This window comes from Phacochoerus africanus, chromosome 6 (assembly GCF_016906955.1).
Source record: "Phacochoerus africanus isolate WHEZ1 chromosome 6, ROS_Pafr_v1, whole genome shotgun sequence".
Lineage (NCBI taxonomy): Eukaryota > Metazoa > Chordata > Mammalia > Artiodactyla > Suidae > Phacochoerus > Phacochoerus africanus.
The window spans coordinates 96,326,517-96,348,684 of record NC_062549.1 but is presented as its reverse complement, the minus strand read 5'-3'; the positions used below and the strand labels follow the sequence as shown (position 1 = coordinate 96,348,684).

The 22,168-nt window shown below is 55.4% G+C and overlaps 3 protein-coding genes across 4 annotated transcripts; all 3 read right to left on the bottom strand.

The window, feature by feature from the left end:
- Positions 1 to 1,955: 1,955 nt before the first annotated feature.
- Positions 1,956 to 4,977, bottom strand: S100A4 (S100 calcium binding protein A4). Of its 2 annotated transcripts, none has more exons than XM_047783030.1 (3): positions 4,883 to 4,977; positions 3,769 to 3,924; positions 1,956 to 2,241 (listed from the first exon to the last, which is right to left on the bottom strand). In XM_047783030.1, exons 2-3 carry the CDS (start codon positions 3,907 to 3,909, stop codon positions 2,077 to 2,079), a joined length of 306 nt encoding a protein of 101 aa, XP_047638986.1. In that variant the 5' UTR covers positions 3,910 to 3,924; positions 4,883 to 4,977; the 3' UTR covers positions 1,956 to 2,076. The 2 variants fall into 2 exon arrangements, with proteins under 2 accessions (XP_047638986.1, XP_047638987.1); XM_047783031.1 differs by lacking the exon at positions 4,883 to 4,977 and adding an exon at positions 4,132 to 4,155.
- A 1,335-nt stretch (positions 4,978 to 6,312) lies between these two features.
- S100A3 (S100 calcium binding protein A3) lies at positions 6,313 to 7,400 on the bottom strand. The gene is made up of 2 exons (XM_047783029.1): positions 7,252 to 7,400; positions 6,313 to 6,795 (listed from the first exon to the last, which is right to left on the bottom strand). The coding sequence occupies exons 1-2, from the start codon at positions 7,390 to 7,392 to the stop codon at positions 6,631 to 6,633; spliced, it is 306 nt and encodes a 101-aa protein (XP_047638985.1). The 5' UTR covers positions 7,393 to 7,400; the 3' UTR covers positions 6,313 to 6,630.
- A 9,033-nt stretch (positions 7,401 to 16,433) lies between these two features.
- Positions 16,434 to 19,721, bottom strand: S100A2 (S100 calcium binding protein A2). The gene is made up of 3 exons (XM_047784574.1): positions 19,605 to 19,721; positions 18,110 to 18,262; positions 16,434 to 16,687 (listed from the first exon to the last, which is right to left on the bottom strand). The coding sequence occupies exons 2-3, from the start codon at positions 18,248 to 18,250 to the stop codon at positions 16,535 to 16,537; spliced, it is 294 nt and encodes a 97-aa protein (XP_047640530.1). The 5' UTR covers positions 18,251 to 18,262; positions 19,605 to 19,721; the 3' UTR covers positions 16,434 to 16,534.
- Positions 19,722 to 22,168: the final 2,447 nt, after the last annotated feature.

Below are 22,168 nucleotides of genomic sequence, written 5' to 3'. Positions count from 1 at the left end.
GGGTATCTACCCGTACCCTAGGCCCCTCTCCACACTGGGACCCTCCCACCCACTCCAAGAACAGAATAGGCACATTCTGGTTAAGATGGGAACCAGCAGGGAAGATGCTTCCTGCCAAGGGCATGGTCAAAGTCATTAGCGAGTATAGAGCCTAAGATTTTTAAAGGGTTTTCTCTTTTTTCTTTTCTTTTCTTTTTTTTTTTTTCTGCCACACCTGCAGCATGTGCAGCTCCTGGGCCAGTGATTGAACCTGTGCCATAGCAGGGACTCAAGCTGCTGCAGTGGCAACGCCGTATCTTTAACCCGCTACATCACAGGGGAACACCTTAAAGGATTTTCAATGAATAATTTTGTCTTAAAGGATTTTCAATGAATAATTTTGTCTAAACCTCACTCATTACCATGGGAAAAAATTCTTAGAGACTCTTGGAAAACTAAGAATCAAGGACCAAGGCAGAGATTGGGGAAGGATAGGGGGGCTGGGTGACGGGGTAGAGGCTGTGAGCTAGGGGAGCAGGTTCAGGATGTGGTAATGAACGGGGCTGGGGGTCAGGGGGAGTGGCCCGTATCCCAGGAGAAGCTCAGATGTTGTCCTGCCATCCACCAGAACAGAACGGAAGTGGGGGCTTAGCACCTATTGCTGCTGCAGCCCCACCCTCTCCTGCCTGGGTGTTCCCCGCAGCTCCCCACTCCACCCCCACCCCCATCTGGCAAGGTTAGAGAGGGAGCAGGGGACTGGTCGCTAAGCAACTGGAGTTTCCCAAGTAGAGAGTGATGCAGCAGGAGGCTCAGGGGAGGGCACGCCATGGAAGATGGGCGGACCTGGGGGGCGGGGGCGGGGGGAGAAGGGGGAGGAGGAAAACATTTTCCTGGATCAAAATTCTACCCAAGTCTCGGCAGTCACACTCTGAGGGAACTTGTGAGTCACCTACCCCACTCCTCTGAAACTGGAGAGAAAAACACAATGCGATGAGAAGGAGGGGGAAAGCTTGAAAGGTCAAGGGAACCAGACCTTCCCGGTCTCTGGACCTGCCCCCTACTCACGTCTTCCTTGAAGGTCCCTGTACACCTAGGCATGGTCTGGAGGTCTAACCACAATCCTCCCCCACGGCCCGCTGGAGCCCCTGGCCTTTCACCTAAGGAGAAACAACATCATGCCTGATACTGGGGGGCGAGATCTCAATTTCATTTATCAGATCCTATGTCTGGAATTTTATCTCTAAATTGGTGGTCACCTCCCACCCCAGCCACTCTCCTCCAGTCACCCCTTCCGAAGTCCTTTGCCTTCATCTGAAGGAGCGAGAGATGCTAACTGATAATGAGGCACATCTTGGGGCCCCTGGGACAGAGACGGGGCTCAGAGAAGAATGATCGTCTCATGCTGCGGCCAACAGCCTGCTCACCCCCCGCATCACCTCCCTCATCTGAATGTGGACAAGAAGGATTCATCCATCCCTGGGGTTTGAAGCCAAGGTGCTGGAAGGGGTGGCCAGGCAGGGCCTGGGCTGTCAATGTCAGGTCTGAGCCCTCCTCCCCCTCCCCCTTCTGGCCTCACGACTTCCTCCCCGTGACTCAGCCCTTCCCCCACTATCCCCAGGGCGCCCACACTCCTTCCCAGACCCCAACCAAGAACAGATGTGACCTTCCATTCCATCCCAGCTTCAGTCTGTGGTCCTGCTGGAGGCAACGTTGGGGAGATGGGATGGGTGAGTGCCCTGGCCGAGATCCTATAGCTGGGGTGGTCCAAGCCTCTGGGGTTCCTTTCCCTGCCTTCAGCCCCATCCTGAGTCAAGTCTGTCCCACACACCCATGCACGGTCACGCATCCCTCTCCCCCCTTCACCAGTCTGCTCTCCACTCTTCACAAAACAGCAGCAAACCGGCCAGTACCCCTCCCACCCACGCCCCCCCCATATCCCTCAGGCCCCATCCCACCCTCTCAGACCATCAGTCTTATAGCTTTCAGAATCTTTATTGAACTTGATCAGGTCTGGAAGAGCCACGGTGAGGCACTGTGCCCTTTCTGTCAGGGAAGACCCCCCAGCTGGTAGGGCCCCCACCCACATCCGAGGAGCCCTCACTTCTTCCGGGGCTGCTTATCAGGGAAGCCTTCGAAAAACTCGTTGCACATCATGGCGATGCAGGACAGGAAGACGCAGTACTCCTGGAAGTCCACCTCGTTGTCCCTGTTGCTGTCCAGGTTGCTCATCAGCTTCTGAAAAGCAGCTTCATCCGTCCTTTTCTGCAGGGGGAAGAGGCTGCGGGTAGAAACTGGAAGCAGGAGGGGCAGGGTGGGGGCAGGGGGAGAAGAGCTGAGACTAGCTCCAGATGGGAGCTCAGGAAGGCACAGGCAGGCTGTGGGGGTCGGGGGGCGGGGAGCTTTGAACCTCCAGCCCTCAGGGCTAGGTGAGGGCGTGGAGATCTGCCCTTCAGATGAGGAAGTCTGGGTACCTGGATGCCCCTGGAAAAGGGGACTACAACATTGTCTGCCAAGGTCGTTTTAAGAATTCGGTTAGAAGATTTCCCGTCATGGCTCAGTGGTTAACCAATCCGACTAGGAACCATGAGGGTGCAGGTTCGATCCCTGACTTTGCTCAGTGGGTTAAGGATCCAGCTTTGCCGTGACCTGTGGTGTAGGTTTCAGACACGGCTTGGATCCCACGTTGCTGAGGCTCTGGTGTAGGCTGGTGGCTATGGCTCCGATTCGACTCCTAGCCTGGGCACCTCCATATGCCGTGGGAGCAGCCCAAGAAATGGCAAAAAGACAAAAAAAAAAAGACTCCAGTTAGACAGTGGTCATGAAAGCAATGCATAAATCGCACAAAGGTTGATACAGATGGCAACTGTGATTGCGCTGGGGTGTGTCTGTAGGTATGTGTGTATCTTCACATTCACAAGCCAAAGAGAAACTCAAAAATGGTTTATAGGGGAGAGGGTCAAATTAGGAGTATGGCATTAAAAAATATATACTTTTATATATGAAACAGGAAAGGCAACAGAGATTTACTCTATAGCACAGGGAGCTATATGCAATATCTTGTCATAACCTATAATGGAAAAGAATCTGAAAAAATATGCATGTATGTACAACTGAATTATTTTGCTGTATACCTGAAACTAACACAGCATTGAAAATCAACTACACATCAGTTTTAAAAAGAAGGTGGCAGAGTTCCCTCGTGGCTCAACAGGTTAAGGATCCAGCCTTGTCACTGCTGTGGCTCTGGTTACAGCTGTGGCGCAGGTTCCATCCCTGGCCTGGGAACTTCTGCATGCTGCAGGTGCAGTCGGAGAAAGAAGGGAAGAAAGAAAGAAGGGAAGAAGGAAAGGAAGGAAGGAAGGAAGGAAGGAAGGAAGGAAGGAAGGAAGGAAGGAAGGAAGGAAAGAAAGAAAGAAAGAAAGAAAGAAAGAAAGAAAGAAAGAAAGAAAGAAAGAAAGAAAGAAAGAAAGAAACTTTGATAGAGGATTTATTTTAAAAAATGGCTCATAGCTGGATTGATGGCAAGAGTCAGACCATCATGATTCATGGATCTCAGCTTTATACACGAACTACTTAGGGAAGTGACTTAGTGTCTCTGAGCTTCAGCTTCCCTCCAGGTCCGTTGTGCCTCTTTCGGCTGGGGGCCAGGAAGTGAGCAGTGGGTGCTCACTAGGCAGCCAGAGTAAACTCTCTGCCCCCACTTGCCCATGTCAGCCAGAGAGGCCCCTGTAGCTGATGCTCCTGAAGACCTGAAGACCACCCCGCTCCGCCCCACTCAGCATCACTCACCCCCAGGAAGCTGGGCAGCTCCCGGGTCAGCAGCTCCTTTAGCTCAGACTTGTTGAGCTTGAACTTGTCACCCTCCTTGCCTGAGTACTTGTGGAAGGTGGACACCATCACATCGAGGGCCTTCTCCAGGGGGTACGCCATGGCAGCAGTCAGGATCTGGGGGCAGGATCACAGAGACATCCTTATTTCCCACCCCCAACCCTGCCCCCAGCTATGTATTCAGAATGCCCCCAACTCCCATCCCTCAGGGAGCCCTTGGAGAGACTCTGCTTCCACCCAAGAGGGAGCCCTGAAAGGTGGGGCTCGGCTCCTGGCGGGGTGGCTGTGCACACTTGGGAAGTTCGTGCTTGGGGCAGCGAACACCTGCGGGCCAGGGTGGCAGGTACCGGGTTGCAGGCAGCCCGTTTAACCAGAGCGCTTTCTCCACCCCTCCTCCCTCGGGCCCTTCACTCCCAGGCTCAGCCCCCAGCAGCCCCACCCCAGCCCATTCTCTCTCTCCCAGCGCTGGGTTGGGCGACGCTGCTGGAGACCTGCCCAGGGGCCTGTAGCGGAAAAAACCAGCGGCCCGGCACTCAACATAGGGAGGGGCAGGATGAGGTGGCAGAGGCGCACACGGATGCAGGGGAGGGAATGGGGAGGCCACCCTCCCTTGAGCTGGGCTGCTGTGTGCAGGGCAGAAGCTCCCAGGACGCAGGGAAACAAAAGCCCACCATCGCCTACTGCCTTCACTGTGCTTCCCACGCCTGAGTGTGCATACACTGGCTTGTGCAACCCAGCAAACATGAGCCAACCTGCACACCCACCAGTCACAGGCATCCCAAAACCTACTACAGCCACCACACAGGCAAGCCCCATCATCCCAGTACCGCTGCGACAGCTCCCATCAGCCACCTGCTCCTCGCTCTTACTTTTAATTTTTGTGTCTCTCTGGCATGCACGTGCATGTGCACACACATGCACACACAAACACACACACAAACCACCCAAGAGCCTTCCCATCAGAATCTCACATCCCGACCCACTTAGCACATCTGGTGCCCACCAGCCTCCGCTTCTCCTGCACCGAGCCTCAGCCTGACCCCCCTCGCGTGCCAGTCAGGCGACCACAACTCACCAGGCCGAGAGAGAGGAAGCGCAGAGGAGAGAGGGTTGGGGCAAGAGGAAGAGTGGGGAAGCCCAGCAGCCTGATCTATTTATACCCTGGCCGGGCCCTGCCCATGCAGGGGCTGGGGGAGAGCAAGAGACAGCCCTCCCTCCTATCGTGGTCAGATGCGGTAAACACGGCCGGCCCCCTCCACCAGCCCAGCCTGGAAACCCAGCTTCCTGCCCAGGGCGGGCACGGGGAGGCGGGGGGGACCATGAGAGAGCCCCAGTGGGCACAGGGAGGGGCCTCTGTGGGGTGGACACTTGAGTTTTAGGGAGCTGGAGGAAGGGGCAGTCAGTGCCTGGGGCCTGGGGGCCGGCGGTCTCCGGGGAAGCCAGAACAGAGGAAAGGGGACTCGGGGTGGTGGGAAAGTGCCCTGGCATGTGACTGCCCAACACGGGGAGGGGACCCCACGCTCAGTGCTGGGGACAGCTCAGACTGCCCTTCCACTCCCCAAAGGGCTCTCCACCCTCCTGAGTGAAGCCCAGGACAGGAGCTGGGGGTGTCTGGAAGGAAGAACAAGCCAACACCCAAAGGAGGTGCTGGGTCCCCCAACCGCACCCCGCAGGCACTTCCCTGGAGAAAGATCTGGATGAGGTAGCAATGGAATGGGGAGGGGAGTCAGGTCCTTCCAGGGGCGGGGATGGACTGAAGGGACCAAGAGGGAGACAGAGGGTGTCACACATGGGAGGAGTTTAGAGTGGGGATGGGTGTCAGGAATGAAGAGTGCCCATTGGGCGGAGGGGGGTGGGGTGATGGGAGTTAGAGGTGATATGGCTCAAAATGGAGCGGGGGCAGAGGAGGGGGCAGGCAGGGATCAGGAAACCTCTCAAGGTAGGAATGTGAACTCAGGGACTGAGGGCACATCAGGAGTAGGGGGTTAAGTCCCTCAGGTGGCTGTGGCTTTAGGAACGGGGTCTGCCTGCAGGTCTCCCCTTCCCTCGCCAATGCAGGGCACCCCTCCCAGGCCGATAGGGTGCAACACCCTAGGCAGAGCTCAGACACCCTAATCCTATTAGTTCTGCCCACTGGGCGCCCACAGCCCCAGGCAGGGAACAGACCCACCCCCCACCCCGCCTCCAGCCCCACCCTCCCCCCCAACATCCTGTGGAGAGAACTGTGTTCTGTCCTCCCCTCTTGCCCTCCCTGACACTCCAGGGGAGCTTCTTCTTCAAAGACCTGCCAGAGAGACCCCACCATCAACCCCCTCCCAGGGACATTGTCCCCTGTGCCGACCCCTCCCCCTCCTGCTGGACGTGGAGACCATGTCTTTTCTGCGGGGTCTAAAACTGCCCCCAGCCTCCTGTGCTCCAGTGGGAAAGGCCAGAGGGGAATGAAGCCTCAGCAAGACTCTGGCCCCAGGCCCCAGCTGTCCCCTCAGAGGAACTGAACCAAGCCGATGATGCCAATTCTTTATTAGGAGCGAAATAGGCCCTTTTCCCGCCGTAGGTCTCCTTCCTGCACACACTCTGCTGGGACTTGACAGCCTCGGGGCAGACCCCTGGCCTGTGCCATCTCAGGCCACAGAGGGGAGGCAGCAACTGGCTGCTCTCCATGTCACTAGCTGTGGTCCTGGGGAAGGTCCCTCAGGTCTCCTGGACTCAGGGGCCCTGGATGGAGGGGACGCGGGAGGTGGAGGGGAGAGCTGACAGGTGCAGGACGACCTCAGGGCAGAGATGGGGCAGGTCTCAGAGCAGACTCAGACCCCTGCCGGCCCGTTACTGGGAGCAGGGGGGCTCCAGGGGGCAATCCTTGAAGTACTCATGGCAGTAGGTGCAGAGGCAGGCGAGGGAGCGCACGTACTCCACGAAGTCCACCTCGCCATCCTTGTTGTCGTCCAGGACACTCATGAACTTATTGTAGTCACACTCCCGGAGCTCCGTCTGCGCAGGGCAGGGATGGGAAGCAGGTTGAGGGGAGGTTGAGTGAGCCATGCACACTCCCGGCTTCCCTCCCTCCCTTCCCTGGGGTCCCGGCCACCCCAACCCACAACCCTCTGGAGCCAACCTCAGCCGACCTGTCCTGACCACTTGCCCGGGTCCATCCCCCTCCCACATCTTTCTCAGACCCTTCACTGAGCACCTGCTCTTTGCCACCGAGTGCCTGCCATGTGTCAGGATTCTTCACAGAGCTCTCACTCAGCCCTCCCATCAGCCCTGCCCAATTGTCCTCCCACTTGATAGATGAGGAAACTGAGGTTTCTGATGTGCCAGGTGCCCCCCCCCCAAGACCCCTCCCCAGAGGCTGGCTTTGCCGGCTGATGCTCAGAGCTGTCTCCAGGCCTCTCTTGGCAGAGTCTAAGCAGTGCCCTCTGTGGGGTGCCCACCCCAGGTGCTCACTGGGGTCCAGGTGGGCAGCTCCTTCTGCAGCAGCTCCTTGAGCTCCGCCTGGCAGAGCTTGTGCTTGTCCCCGCAGCGCCCCGAATATTCCTGGAAGGTGCACAGGACCGCAGCCAACCCCTGCTCCAGAGGACTGGCCATCCTCCCTGTCACAGAACAAGGGTGTGACTCACAGCAGAGGCCCAGTCAGCCCCCTGGGCTCGCCTCTGCCCTTGGTGTGCCCCAGGGACTGCCCCCAAACCTGACTTAATCCCCTCTGGGCTTCCCGTCCAACACTCCCCCTCTTCTGAGCAGCCCTCCCTGACTGCACCAGACCCTCCTCGTTTATTGCCCAGCTTGCCCGCCTCCCTTGTTCTGTTTCTGGACAGAGGCCTCATTTGCCCAAGGTCACTGCAAACCCTTCAGAGAGCGTGGGCCACCCCCACGGTCACCCCCCCACACTGGGGGTCCCTGAGGACTCCCTGATTCTCATCACTTTTTCTCATCAAACACCCAGCAAAGGCTCGGTCCTGCTATGCATCACCCAGAAGACACAGTCCCCCTAGCCCTAGAAGTTTCCTCTCCTTCAGGACCCCAGAGCTCCTTGGAGACCCTGGCCCCCTGCTGTGCTCCCCTCCTCAGGCCCCTGGCAAAGCTGGGCTCTCTCAGGGACTGTCAGTTCTCAGAGGAATCCCTGCCCCCACCTCACTACCACCCTCCTCACCAGCCCTCCTGCCTTGAACCCAGGGAAGCTGCTTCTAAAGGGAAACCTGGAATCCTCTCTGCCTCTGACTAGCTGTGTAGCCCTGGGTGAGCCACTGAGCCTGTCTGGGTCTCAGGTGCCTTATCTGTAAAATGGGGTTAATCCCACCTCACAGGCCTCATCAGGGACCTGAACCACATGCTCTCTGGAGAGAGTGAGCTCAGGTATGTGCCAATCTGCGACCTGCCCCTCCCGAGGCCATCCCCCGACCCTGGGGGCCTAGAGACGGAAGGCTCTGCAGAAGGTACCCCTCCCTGGAACTGCCCACACCCTCCACTGCATGGGGCCCTCCCACCGCCCTTCTGGGAGCTGCCTCCCGCCTGGGGAAGCCCTAAGGAAGACATGTGTTGTCGCCATGTGAGCGCAGTGACTCACTCCTGGTTCCCCCAGAGGACAGGAGTCCTGCAGCACAAGGCGGCCTGGGCCAGAGCCCTCGGCCCTAATGATTCGCCCTTTGCTGGCCCCCGTGGAGCACATGGCCGGAATGCTGGTGGTTGGGGGTGGGGCAGGGGGCTAAGTGCTGTCTGGGGTCTAAATCTTTGTGACAGCCCAGAATTGGGGCGAAGTCTGGGTTCCCAGAAGAGGAAAAGGCCAGGATCCCGGGGGAAGAGGAGCCCTTGGAGAGGCCAAGCTGCCATTCTGGGTTCCTGCCAGCCTGCCTGGCGCCAGCGCTGATGCTTTTTCAGAAGCTCGGTGCCTGGAGACTGGAGGGCGTCTTCTCTTCCCCACGGCCCTGGCCCATCCCAACCCACCGGGGGGAACGAAGGGAGTGGGTGAGGGGGATGCTCACGGAGGGAACAGCAGCGCTTTAAGCCCATCACCCCCACCCCTCCGCCAGACCTCAGCTCTGTCCACCTCTTAAACCCACGCTCCCCAGCAGCCCCTCACTGTACCAGGGAACCCCTGCGTCCATCCCCTCTGCCTTCCATCACCTCATCGGCTCCGGACATGGTCATCCCTCTGCCCCCAAGCCCAGATCTGGGGCCAGGAGAGTCCCTGAGCTGCCTGACACCCAACCCAGGGCAGGACCCAAGCAGCCGGCACTCACCACTGCTGTTGGGTGTCAGTTGGAGGAGCCTAGAGACGGGCCATCCCTATTTGTACCCTCCCCAGGGAGGAAGGGAGCAATTATGGGGGAGCCCAAGTAGGTCAAGCACTAGATGGCCCGGGGCTCCCCCCACCTCCTTCCCTGGTAACCCCTATTACCGGCCCCATCCACCCACCTAGCCGGGCACACATCAAAGGCCCCGTCTGGGCTGCAGGCACCACCAGCTCTTCGTTTTCCCTCTGCCCTCCCCCAGCGTCGGGCACCGGGCACAGCCTCCCGCCCATCCTCCAGCACAGTTGGGGTGACTGGTCCACCACAGCCAGCCCCCACAAGAGGCACCCCAGAAGAAGACAAAGTAGGGCCACACTTTAGCCTCATCCCCAGAGTATCCTTGTGCTAGAGGGGATCTTGGTGAAACTCTGGTTAAGCCCCCTCCTCTGGTGATGCTAAAAACACTGAGGCCATGAGACACCCCACCCCGCCTAATCTCCAGATGGACGGTCCTTGGACGATTTGGGCTGAGAACCGCTCGCTTGAAAGGGGCTTGTCAGCAGGACATCTGAGGCCCAGGAGGAAGGTGTGCTGCCCCAGAGGCACTTCTGGAAGTCTAGGCTGCATTCTCTTTTTTTTTTCTTTTTTTTCTTTTTAGGGCCGGACTCTCAGCATATGGAGTTTCCCAGGCTAAGGGTGCAATCGGAACTATAGCTGCCAGCCTACGCCACAGCCACAGCAATGCCAGATCTGAGCCACATCTGTGACCTACACTGCAGCTCATAGCAATGCCAGATCCTTAACCCACTGAGCAAGGCCAGGGATCAAACCTGCAACCTCGTAGCTCCTAGTCAGATTCCTTTCTGCTGTGCCACGACGGGAATTCCTAGGCAATGTCCTCTTGGTGCCCACCCCCCACCTCCCACCAAGCACAGGCTCACGCCAGGGCCTAGGGCAGCCTGTAGCTGGAGCTCCTAAGGCCTGCTTCCTGTCCTGCCAGCTCCATTCAGCACCAAGTTCATGTTCCTTGCACTCCCATGGGGCGGGGGTAGATTTCCTTTGGCTTTTGGGCTTAAGCATGTAAACTTTTGGGGCCCCAGCAGTCTGGGGGACGTCCCCCTATTCTCTGCTCCTCAAGTGAGCCCTTCCTCACTCCCCACCCTGTCAAAGCCAAAGGTCATTCTGACTCCATTTGGCCGATGCCCTCGGGACCTGAGCCCCCACCCCGTCCGAGTCTGCTTTCACTTAGATTTTGATCTCCTCATTCCTTACCGCCTTGTAAACGCTCCAGTGCTTTGCAAAAGATATTTTTATTCTCTTCAGCATTTTTTGTTGTTTTCAGCTGGCACCAGCACAGATCACCATAGTATCAGAAATGGAAATCCCAGGAGTTCAGTTCCCATCACAGCTCAGTGATAACCAACCCGACTAGTATCCATGAGGATGTGGGTTCGAATCCCTGGCCCCGCTCAGTGGGTTAAGGGTCTGGTGCTGCTGTGGCTGTGGTGTAGGCCAGCAGCTGTAGCTCCAATTCAAACCCTAGCCGAGAACTTCCATGTGCCACAGGTACAGCCCTAAAAAGAAAAAAGAGGAGTTTCCCTGGTGGTGTGGGGAAACAAATCTGACTGGGAACCATGAGTTGTGAGTTCCATCCCTAGCCTCGCTCAGTGGGTTAAGGATCCAGCGGTGCCGTGAGCTATGGTGTAGGTCGATGATGCAGCTCGGATCCTGAGTTGCCGTGGTTGTAGTGTAGGCCAGCAGCTGTAGCTCCGATTATGCCCCTAGCCTGGGAACTTCCATATGTCACAGGTGTGGCCCTAAAAAGACAAAAAGAAAGAAAGAGAGAAAGAGAGACAGAGAGAGAGACAGAGAGACGAAAGAAAGAAAGAAAGAAAGAAAGAAAGAAAGAAAGAAAGAAAGAAAGAAAGAAAGAAAGGAAGGAAGGAAGGAAGGAAGGAAGGAAGGAAGGAAGGAAGGAAGGACAGGAAGGAAGGAAGGAAGGAAGGGAAAGAAAGAGAGAGAAATGGAAATCACTTCATAGCGCCTTCTCTGGATCTGCCCTCCTCCCTGCGTCAGACCCTACCCCATTTTCCAGAAAGAGAACTCAAGGCCCAGAAGAGAGGGAAAGAGAGTCAACACCCAGGCCTCTGAAGAAGCCCTCGTGCTCATGGGGCAGCCAAGAGAGCTCATGACCGCTTGGCCTCACCCTGGGGCCCCAGCCCCCAAACCTCACCTATGCCATCAGCTACCTGAGGCCTCAGCCCTTGGGTGAAGGCCATGAGCAGTGGGGAGGGCAGGGAAGGGACAGCTGTGATTAACCCTGTTTTATAGGCAAGGCAATTATGGGGAGCAGGGGACAGAAGCAGGAGCCCGAGTGGACCAGCAATTAATTCAGTTCTAGGTCAAGCACGTATTCCCACCCGTGACCTCCCAGCTCCGCCACCAGCCGCCTCCCTTAAGCAGATCACCTGACCTCTCCGGGCCTCATATTCCTCATCTGTCCATGACCGAGGACAAAAATGGTCACCACTTCACAGGATGGTTGTGAGGCTTAAGTGAGGTCACATACACTAAGCTCAGAGAGAAATAGTGCCAGCACACGGTCAGAGCATAAAGCTTAAGTGAGAGGTAGGTAACTTGCCCAAGTCACACAACTAATTAGTAGCGGGGTAAGAGCCATTCATTATTTTTTTGTCTTTTTGTCTTTTCTAGGGCCGCACTCGTGGCATATGGAGGTTCCCAGGCTAGGGGTCTAGTGGGAGCTGTAGCCGCCAGCCTACACCAGAGCCACAGCAACTCAGGATCCGAGCTGCATCTGCGACCTACACCACAGCTCACGGCAATGCCGTATCCTTAACCCACTGAGCGAAGCTAGGAATCGAACTCACAACGTCATGATTCCTAGTCGGATTCGTTAACCACTGCGCCACAACAGGAACTCCGAGCCTTTCGTACTTATGTAACTATTTAGAGGCAGCTTCCTACAGTCAAGAACAAAATAAAGCACAAGCTCTGCAGAGATGACCATCTAATGGAGGTGACAGACAGTAATGCGTGTTTGATAGGCTTGTGACATAAATGCCAGGAAGGACACTAAAGCAGAGCTGAGGGGGAGAATGGTGGGGGGGGGGAGGTCTGGGCGCTTTATATGGTGGTCAGAGGAGAGCTGGGCAGCCTGGCTCTGAGCCGGGTCCTGATGCCCGGGGCTTTCCTGTTCCTCGGCCTGGCCTGGCCTGGCTGCCCCTCCCCAGGATGCCTCACCTTGGTTTGCTCACTGGGATGGGCTCAGACTGAGGGGGGCAGGAGCCTGCCCCTGGAAGTGACAGCAGACGGATGAGTGGACAGACCAGGAGGTCTGCGTGCAGGCATTTTGGGGCTGGGGGACTATGATGGAAAGAACCCTCTGCTGGACCCTCACTCCAAGCTTCGCCACCTCTTGCCTCCTGTCCTTTTATCTTCTTGGCACCTTAAATTCCTTGCCTCCTGGAGTTACCATCATGGCGCAGCAGAAACGAATCCAACTAGGAACCATGAGGTTGTGGGTTCAATCCCTGGCCTTGCTCAGTGGGTTAAGGATCTGGCGTTGCTGTGAGCTGTGGCATAGGTCACACACGCGGCTCTAATATGGCATTGCTGTGGCTGTGGTGTAGGCCAGCAGCAACAGCTCTGATTAGACCCCCTAGCCTGGGAACCTCCATATGCCGTGGGAACAGCCCTAGAAAAGGCAAAAAGACAAAAAAAAAAAAGATGAAGTGTCCTGGAGTGCCTGGACACTCATGTGCTTGAGCCAAAAGGACCTGGGCCCGAGGGAGGGGGTGGCCACACTCCCTATCTCACAGCCCCATGGAGGTCCATGAACCCTGTCAAACTGAGGGTCATCTCCTTTCTCCTCATCTGAGCCCAGTGTTGGAAGGAGTATCTGGTTACCGGGGGCTGGAGTCCCGGAGGGCTTCGCTACAGTTAGGGGTCGCGGGGGGATCTTCTCGGGATCAAGGAGAGCCTGTGGGGCTCAGACTCACTCTCTGTTTTGACTGCCAGGTCAATGCCTGATTATGCCCATTTCCCAGGTGGGAGCACTGAGTTGGTGGGGAGAACAAGTGACCTAAAGATAGGAGCATGCGAAGCCCTGCTTTAGTCGTTGCCCAGCCTCCGAATCCACTTTTGCCTTGGGTTTCTCTTTTCTTGGCGGGTCAACAGGCTGCCAGGGATGGACCCAAAAGAGCAAAGGCTGAAGTGACAGTAGGACCCAGTGGGAGGTGAGATGTGTATCTATGAGGCACTCCTCACAGCTGCAATTCCAGGAGGAAGTGAGAATCTGGTCCTTTGTACTGTGACACTTTCTGGACCGTCCCCGCTCCACCCTGGCTTCTGCCTCAGCTGGGAGGTTTGCAAGGAGTGCAAGGTTTGCAGGATGAGGGGTGATTGTTGAGACCAGCTAGGAAAGTCACATGTTTGTTAGTTTGTCAAATACAAAATGAAATTAACCTTAACGCGTACCTAGCCGAGGCAGCCAGCCAAGGCCGGTCTCCACCAGCCAAAACCACCCTACACAGGAACTGAGCCCCAGAAGCCAGGATCCACTCTGAGCACTCAGACTGAGGTAACGCAATCACCACCAAGTAGACCCACTTCCCTGTGGATTCAGGATCGGGAGACCAAGAGTGTCTAGACTCTGCCCACCCAGGCCCCCTTCATCTCACACAAAGCCCAAGGCCTGGGAGGAAGGAGGGGAAGGCCCAGGCTGCCACTCTCATGTCCCAGAAGGGGGAGGCCCTGGGTCGAGTCCCCACGCTCTCCTTACATAACCTTTCCCAGCCTCTGTGTCCTCCCTTAGGAAATGCAGAAACTAAGAACACATCCCGCATCTGCGTGCTATCAGGATTCAGCGGGATGATACTCCGAGAGGCCCAGCAGAGTGCCTGGCCAGAGGGGGGCTCCCTGAATGACAGGTGCTGCTTCCTCTCAGTTCCCTCATCTGTAAAAAGGGCCTAATGATAGCTTTTTGCGGGGGAGGGGACCATGAGGCTGAAGTGGCAGTGTGTCTGAAAGGAGCTTTGGGAACTGCTGCAAAAATGCCAGTTACCATGATCAGGAGTCCCTGACCTGTATTCACTGGCTGCCTTTCCTATAGGGTATTAGGAGAGTGAGCTTCTCTCTTTCCATTGCCAGGGGCCTGCCCAGCCTTGGCTCCAGCAAGAAAGCAATTCAGGAAAATATTGCCTCTTGCTTGTCCACTATCCATCCCCTCTTTCCTTATCATTAAAATCTTTTTTTTCTTTTCTTGCAAAGTGTCAACATCCCCCGCTGAAAACACTCAGGGTCCAGGTAGGACTAACCATATTACAGAGTTAAGGTCAAAGAGATATAAGTAGAAATCCCTGGAGACAGGCCTTTTGCATAATAAAAAGGCAAAAGGCCAAATCTCTTGAGGGAAAGGTTTTTTGTACCTCACCCTTCCTGTGTCTTCCAGCCTGGAATATAGACAGTGAGATAAGGAGGTATAGCAGCCATCTTGTGATCATGAGTCAACACATATGAGGAGGAAACCGTATGTGCAATAGAGTATAGAGCAAAAAAATGAAAAGACTGGGTGTCCTAAGACATCTCTGGGCCTGTGAACCAACACTGAACTGCCTGCTTCAGATATCTTTTTACATAAGACAATTAAAGCCACTATTATTAGTCAGGTGATCTGTAATTCAAAGCTTAATAAATTCCTAACTGGAAGAGTTTTGTTTTTGGTTTTTTGGTTTGTTTGTTTGGTTGGTTGGTTTTGCTTTTTAGGGATACACCCACAGCATATGGGAGTTCCCAGGCTAGGGATCAAATTGGAGCTGCAGCTGCCGGCCTACACCACAGCCACAGCAATACAGGATTGAAGTGGAGCCGCATCTGCAACCTACACCACAACTCATGGCAATGCCGGATCCTTAACCCACAGAGTGAGGCCAGGGATCAAGCCCAAATCCTCATGGATACTAGTCAGGTTCGTTAACCACTGAGCCACAATGGGAATTCCCGAGAATTTTTGAAGTAGAGTCTTCAAACAAAAGAGTCTAAAACATGGACTTGGCTAAGTGGCGGAGGGAAGACAGCAAGATATGAGGACCCAATATGTGCAGCTGAAAAGTTAGGGACCTTTGCTATGAAATGACAAAATGTTTGGTCCAACTGTCCCCTGATATATCTTGGAATGCAAACCAGGCAGAAATCTCAGTGTAGTGATGGAAGTGGTAGGAAAAGCTTAGAAACTTAGCATGAGTTGCTCCTTGAATGCTTCATCAAAGACCTGCAAGAGAAAGAGGCTGCTATTACAAAAACCTCAGGCAGGTGTCATTGGCTTTGGGACAAGGCAATGGGCGAAAGCTAGCAGGACTTCAAGGGGATTACCAGGAATAATGTGAAGGGCAGTGAGGAAATGGCCACTAGAATCTGAAGAAAAGGCAACCCCTATGATGCAGTGGTGGAATGTCTGGAAACACTATTATCCATGGTAACTTGGAAAACAGAAAGCTTACCTAAGGAACTCAGGGATGCGCTAAGGAGATTTTTGGACAGAATATTGAAAGTGTCAATTGGCTGCTTCTGCATGTCTATGATAAAAACATGAGAAGAAAAGACATGCACTAAAGAAGGAACTCTTCAGTGTTTTCGTTTGTCTGTTTGTTTTGGCAGCCCCCATGGCATACAAAATTCCCAGGCCAGGGATGGATTGAACCTGAGCTACAGCAGCTACAATGCCAGATCCTTAACCTCTAGGCCTCCAGGGAACTCTGGAACTCTTAGGGAAGAATTTAGAGGAACTATAGATGACCCAAGATAGTCTTTCTGGGCGGCAAATGGCTCTCACAGTAAGAAATGGTCTCAGGGCAAAGATCAAATCCAAGGCCCTGCCTTTATCTTGTCCTGAGGCCTTTTTATTAAAGGGCCTCAGAATAAAGTCAAAGATGAGCCCCTTCATGGAGACCTCAAAATTTAAAGGCAAGTCTCAGGTCTCAGATAAACAACATGTCTTTTAATAATTTTAGCAGTGTGCCTCTCGATCCTTTCAGACAAGAGAGCCTTAAAAAGAATCATAAGGCCATTTTCTCACAGCTCCCTGACTCTAAGGTGGAGGGGGCCAATCCCAAAGAGATGTGTAAATATGGTTTTTGTCTAATGAAGTGAATGATCAGTTGACACACAGGAAACCCACAACATTTTTAAGGGAATTATATCATCGTGGACTGAAAGGGCTAGAGACAGCTCAAAACAAAAAGAAGCTTAGGTCTTTAACTTCCAGTGGGGAAGACTTCCACAAGGAGAGTCAGGACCCAGAAGAGGGTGGGATCTAGGTGGCCCTCGGTTTCCAGCATGTCAACTGAGCCAACCAGGTGACAAGGTATCACTGAGCCATTCATATATTGTGAACATGCAAAAAAAGTTTATTGAATATAAAACTAAAAAAGATAGAGAGTCCTCCTGGGCCCAAGAGACCCACACAGGGAGCCAAGCACTCTGCCTCAGGGCCGCTGTGGGGAGCCCTGGAAGAAGTCATTGCACATGATAGTGATGAGGGCCAGGAAAACGGCATACTCCTGGAAGTCCACCTGCTGATCGCTGTTCTCATCCAGATCACCCATCAGCTTCTTCAGGCCTTCCTCATCTACCTTCTCCTGAAAGCGAGAGAAAGTGGGTCATCATCAGGCTGCTCTCCCTCCCTGCTGGGCATCCAGCTCAGCAGTGGGCAGGGAGACCCTGGGAGCCCCTAGGAGGCCCCAGGAGTGAGAACAGAGAGCAGTGCATTGGTGGGAATCTCCAGTTCTCCCTATTGGGAGTGGGGAGCACTCCAGGCACTCCCTAAGCACGGGATCAGCTCTGCTCCCCACAGAAGCCCAACAAGTAATGGGCACTGCCCCCATTTTACTCATGAAGAAACTAAAGCTTTCAGAAGCCACCCCCCACCCCATATCACTGGAAGAGTGAATTCAAAAAGGGCAAACTCACATTCATACCAGCCAAAGAGAAGCCAAATTAGAAAAGTGTGACCAAAAACATTTTTGCTTTGTTTTGTTTGTTTGTTTTGTTTGTTTGTTTTGTCTTTTTGCCATTTCTTGGGCCACTCCTGCAGCATATGGAGGTTCCCAGGCTAGGTGTCCAATCAGAGCTATAGCCGCCGGCCTACACCAGAGCCACAGCAACGCAGGATCCGAACCGCGTCTGCGACCTATGCCACAGCTCACGGCAATGCCGGATCCTTAACCCACTGAGCAAGGCCAGGGATCAAACCCTCAACCTCATGGTTCTTAGTCGGATTCGCTAACCACTGAGCCACGACGGGAACTCCCAAAAACATTTTTTAAAGAAAGAACATGTCTCATGCATTCAAAGCCTGAGACCTGACCTTGGGGGAAGTCGGAAAAGGGAGGACAAGGGGAGAATTGAGAGTTGACTGTATTTCTCTGCAAAATCCCTATATACCTTCTTTTTCTTTTCTTCTTTTTTCTTTTTTTCTTTTTTACGGCCGCACCTGTGGCATATGGAAGTTCCCAGGCTAGGGGTCGAATCAGAGCTACAGCTGCCGGCCTACACCACAGCCACAGCAACGCAGGATCCAAGCCGTGTCTGCTACCCTACACGGCAGCTCACACAACACTGGATTCTTAACCCACTGAGCAAGGTCAGTGATTGAACCCACATCTTCAGGGATACTAGTCAGGTTCATTACTGCTGAGTCACAAATGGGAACTCCCTTATATTATACACCTTCTTAATTTGGCATGTAAATATAGAAAATGAGAGAGAGAGAGAGAGGGAGAGGGAGAGGGAAAGGGAAGATCACACTGTGTGACCTTGAGCCAGTCACTTCCCCTCTCTGGGCTCTGACAGCACCTCCATTGTCTGGCAAGTTGCAGGGTACACCAATAATAAAGCACCCACACATGGGTCTCCCTCTTACTCCAGGGAGGCCATGAAGGGCTTGACCCCACCCTGGGGTCCGCATCAGCAGGCCCTCCCCAAGAAAGAGAGAAGAGATTCAACCTGTGCCCCCCAGGCACCCGCCAGGACCCTCCCCAGCCCAGGAGGGCCCCACTCACCCCTACAAAGCTGGGCAGCTCCTTGTGGAGAAGTTCCTTCATCTCCCCCTTACTCAGCTTGAATTTGTCACCTTCTTGGCCCGAGTACTTGTGGAAGGTGGCAACCATCACAGCCAGCGCCTGCTCCAGGGGACTGGACATCTTGGATCTGGGCTGCAGGGGTGACAGGTGATGGAGGTGTCTCAGTCCAGGCTGCAGGACCCAGTTCCGTCCTTGGGCCCCAAACCGCCTCGCCAAGCCTCTCTGAGTGGGCAGGGAGAGCCACGTCTCCCCCTCAGCCTGTGGCTCCCGGGGCAGAGGCCAGACCCCCACCTCACCCTGGGGGCAGATGCTAGAGCTTCCCCTGTGTTTGCAAGGGCCTCATGTCTCCTCTATCACACTTGGGGCCCACCCCTGAGGACAGAGCCCCCCCATGCTTTGAATGTCTGTGGAAAGGACATGACAAAAGGTGGCCAGAGTCCCCCCTGGGATCTACTCTGTGCAGCTCTGTGCCAGCCAGTGGCTCTGTGCCAGCGCTGGGGAGACGGGCAGCTCCACGTCCAGTCAGTGGGGCACCCTGGGCTCTGACAGTAGCCAGGCCTATGCCTAGGGGTCCGAGGTTCCCTGAGGAGTCAGTTCCTCCCTCAGCCAGAGGTGTCACTCTCCCATCTAACTGGAAGCTCCCTGGGGCAGGTCTGTTTCTTCCCTCAGACGAGGGCCTCTCAAGGGTAGGATAGAGCATGTGTCTCCCCTCATACTGGAGGCCCCTGAGCCAGGGGCACTGGCTCTGTGCAGACAGGGCACGGGTCGGGTGGAAGCAACCGAACACCCTCCTCAGCCTCCTCCACCAGGAAGGCGGACTGGATTTAAAGACATGAAAAGCCCAGCACCCTAGATTCAGGGTGGAATCTGGGACCAAGGATAGGCTGGGGATGTCAGCTTTTCCAAAGCCCTGCCTCTGGACAATGCCCAGACCAACCCAGGAGTGTTAGGCGGGTCCCAGGTTGCAGCCAGAGGCCCTGGGCTCAGGGAGAGCCCCGGGCCATCCTGCCAGCCCTGCCTTGGGAGTTGGGAGAAGACAGGAAGCACAGGCCAGAGCTCCTCAGGGCAAGGACCCAGGAGGGCCCAGGCACTTGAGATACCTGGTTCTCGTTCCTGAGTCCTGCTTGCAAGCCAGGACTGTGCAAAACACAGACAAAAACAACAGGATTCTTATTAAAGCATCCCGACCCCCCCACACACACACTTCATACTCCTGGGCCTAGACCCCCAAGAAGGTGCCTCTAGATGGCCCCCCAGACTGAGAGACCCAGAGAGAGCCTCAGAGTAACCCCTAAACTGAGACCTCACAGAGGAACCTGGAAATAGCCTCAATCGGAGGAGGTCCCCGCAAATGCGGAGAATCACAGAGGCCCCAGGTCCCTTCCAGAGGAGACAAAGATCAGGACACGGGGACAAAGACAGAGGCCTACTTGGGTCCTCCTCACCCAGCCCCCAGCAGGACAGAGATACTCACCAGACCTGACGGCAGAGACAGGCTGGGGAAGGAAAGTGAAGGGCCTGGTGCCCAGTGTGCGGATTTATATGCCAGCCCCACTGGCCCCCAACTTGGCCCTTTAAGGAAACCAAACCTGCCCTAACATGATCGCGCCAAAGCCTGGCATCCTGCCACCCCCACCCACTCCTTCCCAGCCCCCTCCCTCCCTGACACAGCCAGCTCCCCTCCCGCCTCTCACCAGGCCAAGGGCAGCTCCCTCCCCCTACCCCACCCAGGGCCACGGAGGGGAGCTGGAGGTGTCCTGGGGAAGAGGTAGCCTGGGCGCAGGCCAAGGGGAGGCAGCCTCATTCCCGGCATCTGGAGACAGACTACGCAGGCCTCGTTCCCATGACGCATCCCTGAGAGTCACGGCTCATTCCTGTGTCAGAGCTGCAGGTGCACATGAGACTTCACAGGTGCATGTGTGTTTGCTGGGAGTCAGAAGGTGACATCAGAAAGAAGAGAGGAGTTCCCGTCGTGGCGCAGTGGTTAACGAATCCGACCAGGAACCATGAGGTTGCGGGTTCGGTCCCTGCCCTTGCTCAGTGGGTTAACGATCCGGCGTTGCCGTGAGCTGTGGTGTAGGTTGCAGACGCAGCTCGGATCCCGTGTTGCGGTGGCTCTGGCGTAGGCCGGTGGCTACAGCTCCGATTTGACCCCTAGCCCGGGAACCTCCATATGCCGCGGGAGCAGCCCAAGAAATAGCAACAACAACAACAAAAGAAAGAAGAGAGCAGGGGCGACCTCAGAAAATGAAGGAAACAAAATTACATGTATTTATTTATTTATTTGCTTCGCCCTCGCATGTAGAGGCCCCAGGCCAGGGATCGAACCTACACCACAGCAATGACCAGAGCCACATCAGTGAGAAGCCTGGATCCTTAACCCACAGAGCCACCGGGGAACTCCTAGAGTTACTTTTAATAGCCGGCACCAGAATACCTTTGAATGACACAACAAGGAAAGCAGGTGTGCTTAGAAAATACCTGGAAAGGGCCCCCCTTGGGGTAGGAAGGGGTCTGGAAGGAGAGAGGGAGGCGGTGAGAGGTGGCCATGGCCCTGTCGCCGTCAGCTGGGCTGAGCACAGTCTGCGGGGGTGGCCTGAGGGGAAGACCCAGGAGGGTTGAAGGGTGAGGAAGAAACTCGGGCCTCCTCCAGCCTGGGAGGTAGGCGCGTGAGGAGGGACCAAACTGCTTCCCAAGCCAGGAGGCCAGGCCTGGGGTGAGGGCACTGCCACAGCCTCCCCACCCACTCCGACGGTCCCCTTTCCATACTCAGAGAGAGGCAAACACTGCAGCCTTTCAGCCCCAGCCCGGGGGAAGGGCTTTCAGGGCCGGGTAGGCTTCCAGCTACCCCTTCCCAGGCCCCGGCTGGCCTGCCGCCCCATCCAATCCGGGCACCGCCCTTCCTGTGGGCCCAGCTCCCCTCCCCCTCCAGATGGCCACCAGCCCCTTTCCCCTCCCCCAGCGCCCCTAGTCCTAGGTGACTCACTCGTGGTTCCAGGCCCAGAGGCCCAGGCAGTGACTCAGCGGCACCGCCCTCCTCCCCCAGGGCAGCCGCAGTCCCAGGGCAGCCAGCTGAAGCCCCAGCCCAGCTTGGGAGGGGAGGGCGCCGCACGGAGACCCTTTTGCACATATTTTCAGCTCTACCCTAATAATCTTTATGTCTCCTTTCATCTCCACAACAGGCTACAGAATAGGTTCACTGCAGATTCCCGTTTCCCATGAAACCTGTGATTCTTAAATATGAATGTACCAAAGGAGAGGAGTTTCGGTCATGATGTCACAGCGAAGCTCAGACTGAGAACCCACAGACCATCAGACATGACGCAGGGCTGCGCTCTTCCTGCGGGGGGTCACCGTGGGACTTGGGGACAGCCTGAGCAGCAAAGATCAAGTCAGGCCTTGGGACTCCCAGCTCCCTCTCCTACACCTCTGCAAAGCCACCCAGTGTCCCTCCTCCCCAAGGCACTTGGACCCCTTGTGCTAGGCTCTTCCCCATCAAAACCTATAGCTTGGAATTGCTCACGCTGAGGGTGGGGAGCAATGGGGCGCAACACCTTGCTTTTCACAGCACTTCTTCATTCTTTTTTGTTTTTTGTTTTTTGTCTTTTGAGGGACAAACCCACAGCAAATGTGGAGGTTCCCAGGCTAGGGGTTGAATTGGAGCTGTAGCCGCCGGCCTACACCACAGCCACAGCAACGCCAGATCTGAGCCACCTCTGCAACTGACACCACAGCTCACAGCAACGCCAGATCCTTAACCCACTGAGCAAGGCCAGGGACCGAACCCGCAACCTCATGGTTCCTGGTTGAATTCATTAACCACAGCACCATGACTGGAACTCCATTTCTTCCATTTTAACTGAGGACTTTGGCAGATGCTGCCTCTGCTCCGAAACTGCAATGGCAGCATCTCCATGGCAGATGCTGGCACCCACCTGCATTCCAACCCCTTGCACATCCCCCAACTGCCTGCTCACTGTGCCTGAGCATGTGGGGTACAGCGAGAACCTGGTGTGGCCAAGAGTCTGCTTATATTCA

Coding starts and splice junctions, on each gene's coding strand:
- S100A3 (XM_047783029.1), bottom strand. CDS start 7,392: ATGGCCAGTCCTCTGGAGCAGGGGTTGGCTGCGGTCCTGTGCACCTTC. Junction 6,796..7,251: donor AGCTGCCCACCTGGACCCCA/GTGAGCACCTGG, acceptor TGCCCTGCGCAG/ACGGAGCTCCGGGAGTGTGA.
- S100A2 (XM_047784574.1), bottom strand. CDS start 18,250: ATGTCCAGTCCCCTGGAGCAGGCGCTGGCTGTGATGGTTGCCACCTTC. Junction 16,688..18,109: donor AGCTGCCCAGCTTTGTAGGG/GTGAGTGGGGCC, acceptor TCTCGCTTTCAG/GAGAAGGTAGATGAGGAAGG.
- S100A4 (XM_047783030.1), bottom strand. CDS start 3,909: ATGGCGTACCCCCTGGAGAAGGCCCTCGATGTGATGGTGTCCACCTTC. Junction 2,242..3,768: donor AGCTGCCCAGCTTCCTGGGG/GTGAGTGATGCT, acceptor TTCCCCCTGCAG/AAAAGGACGGATGAAGCTGC.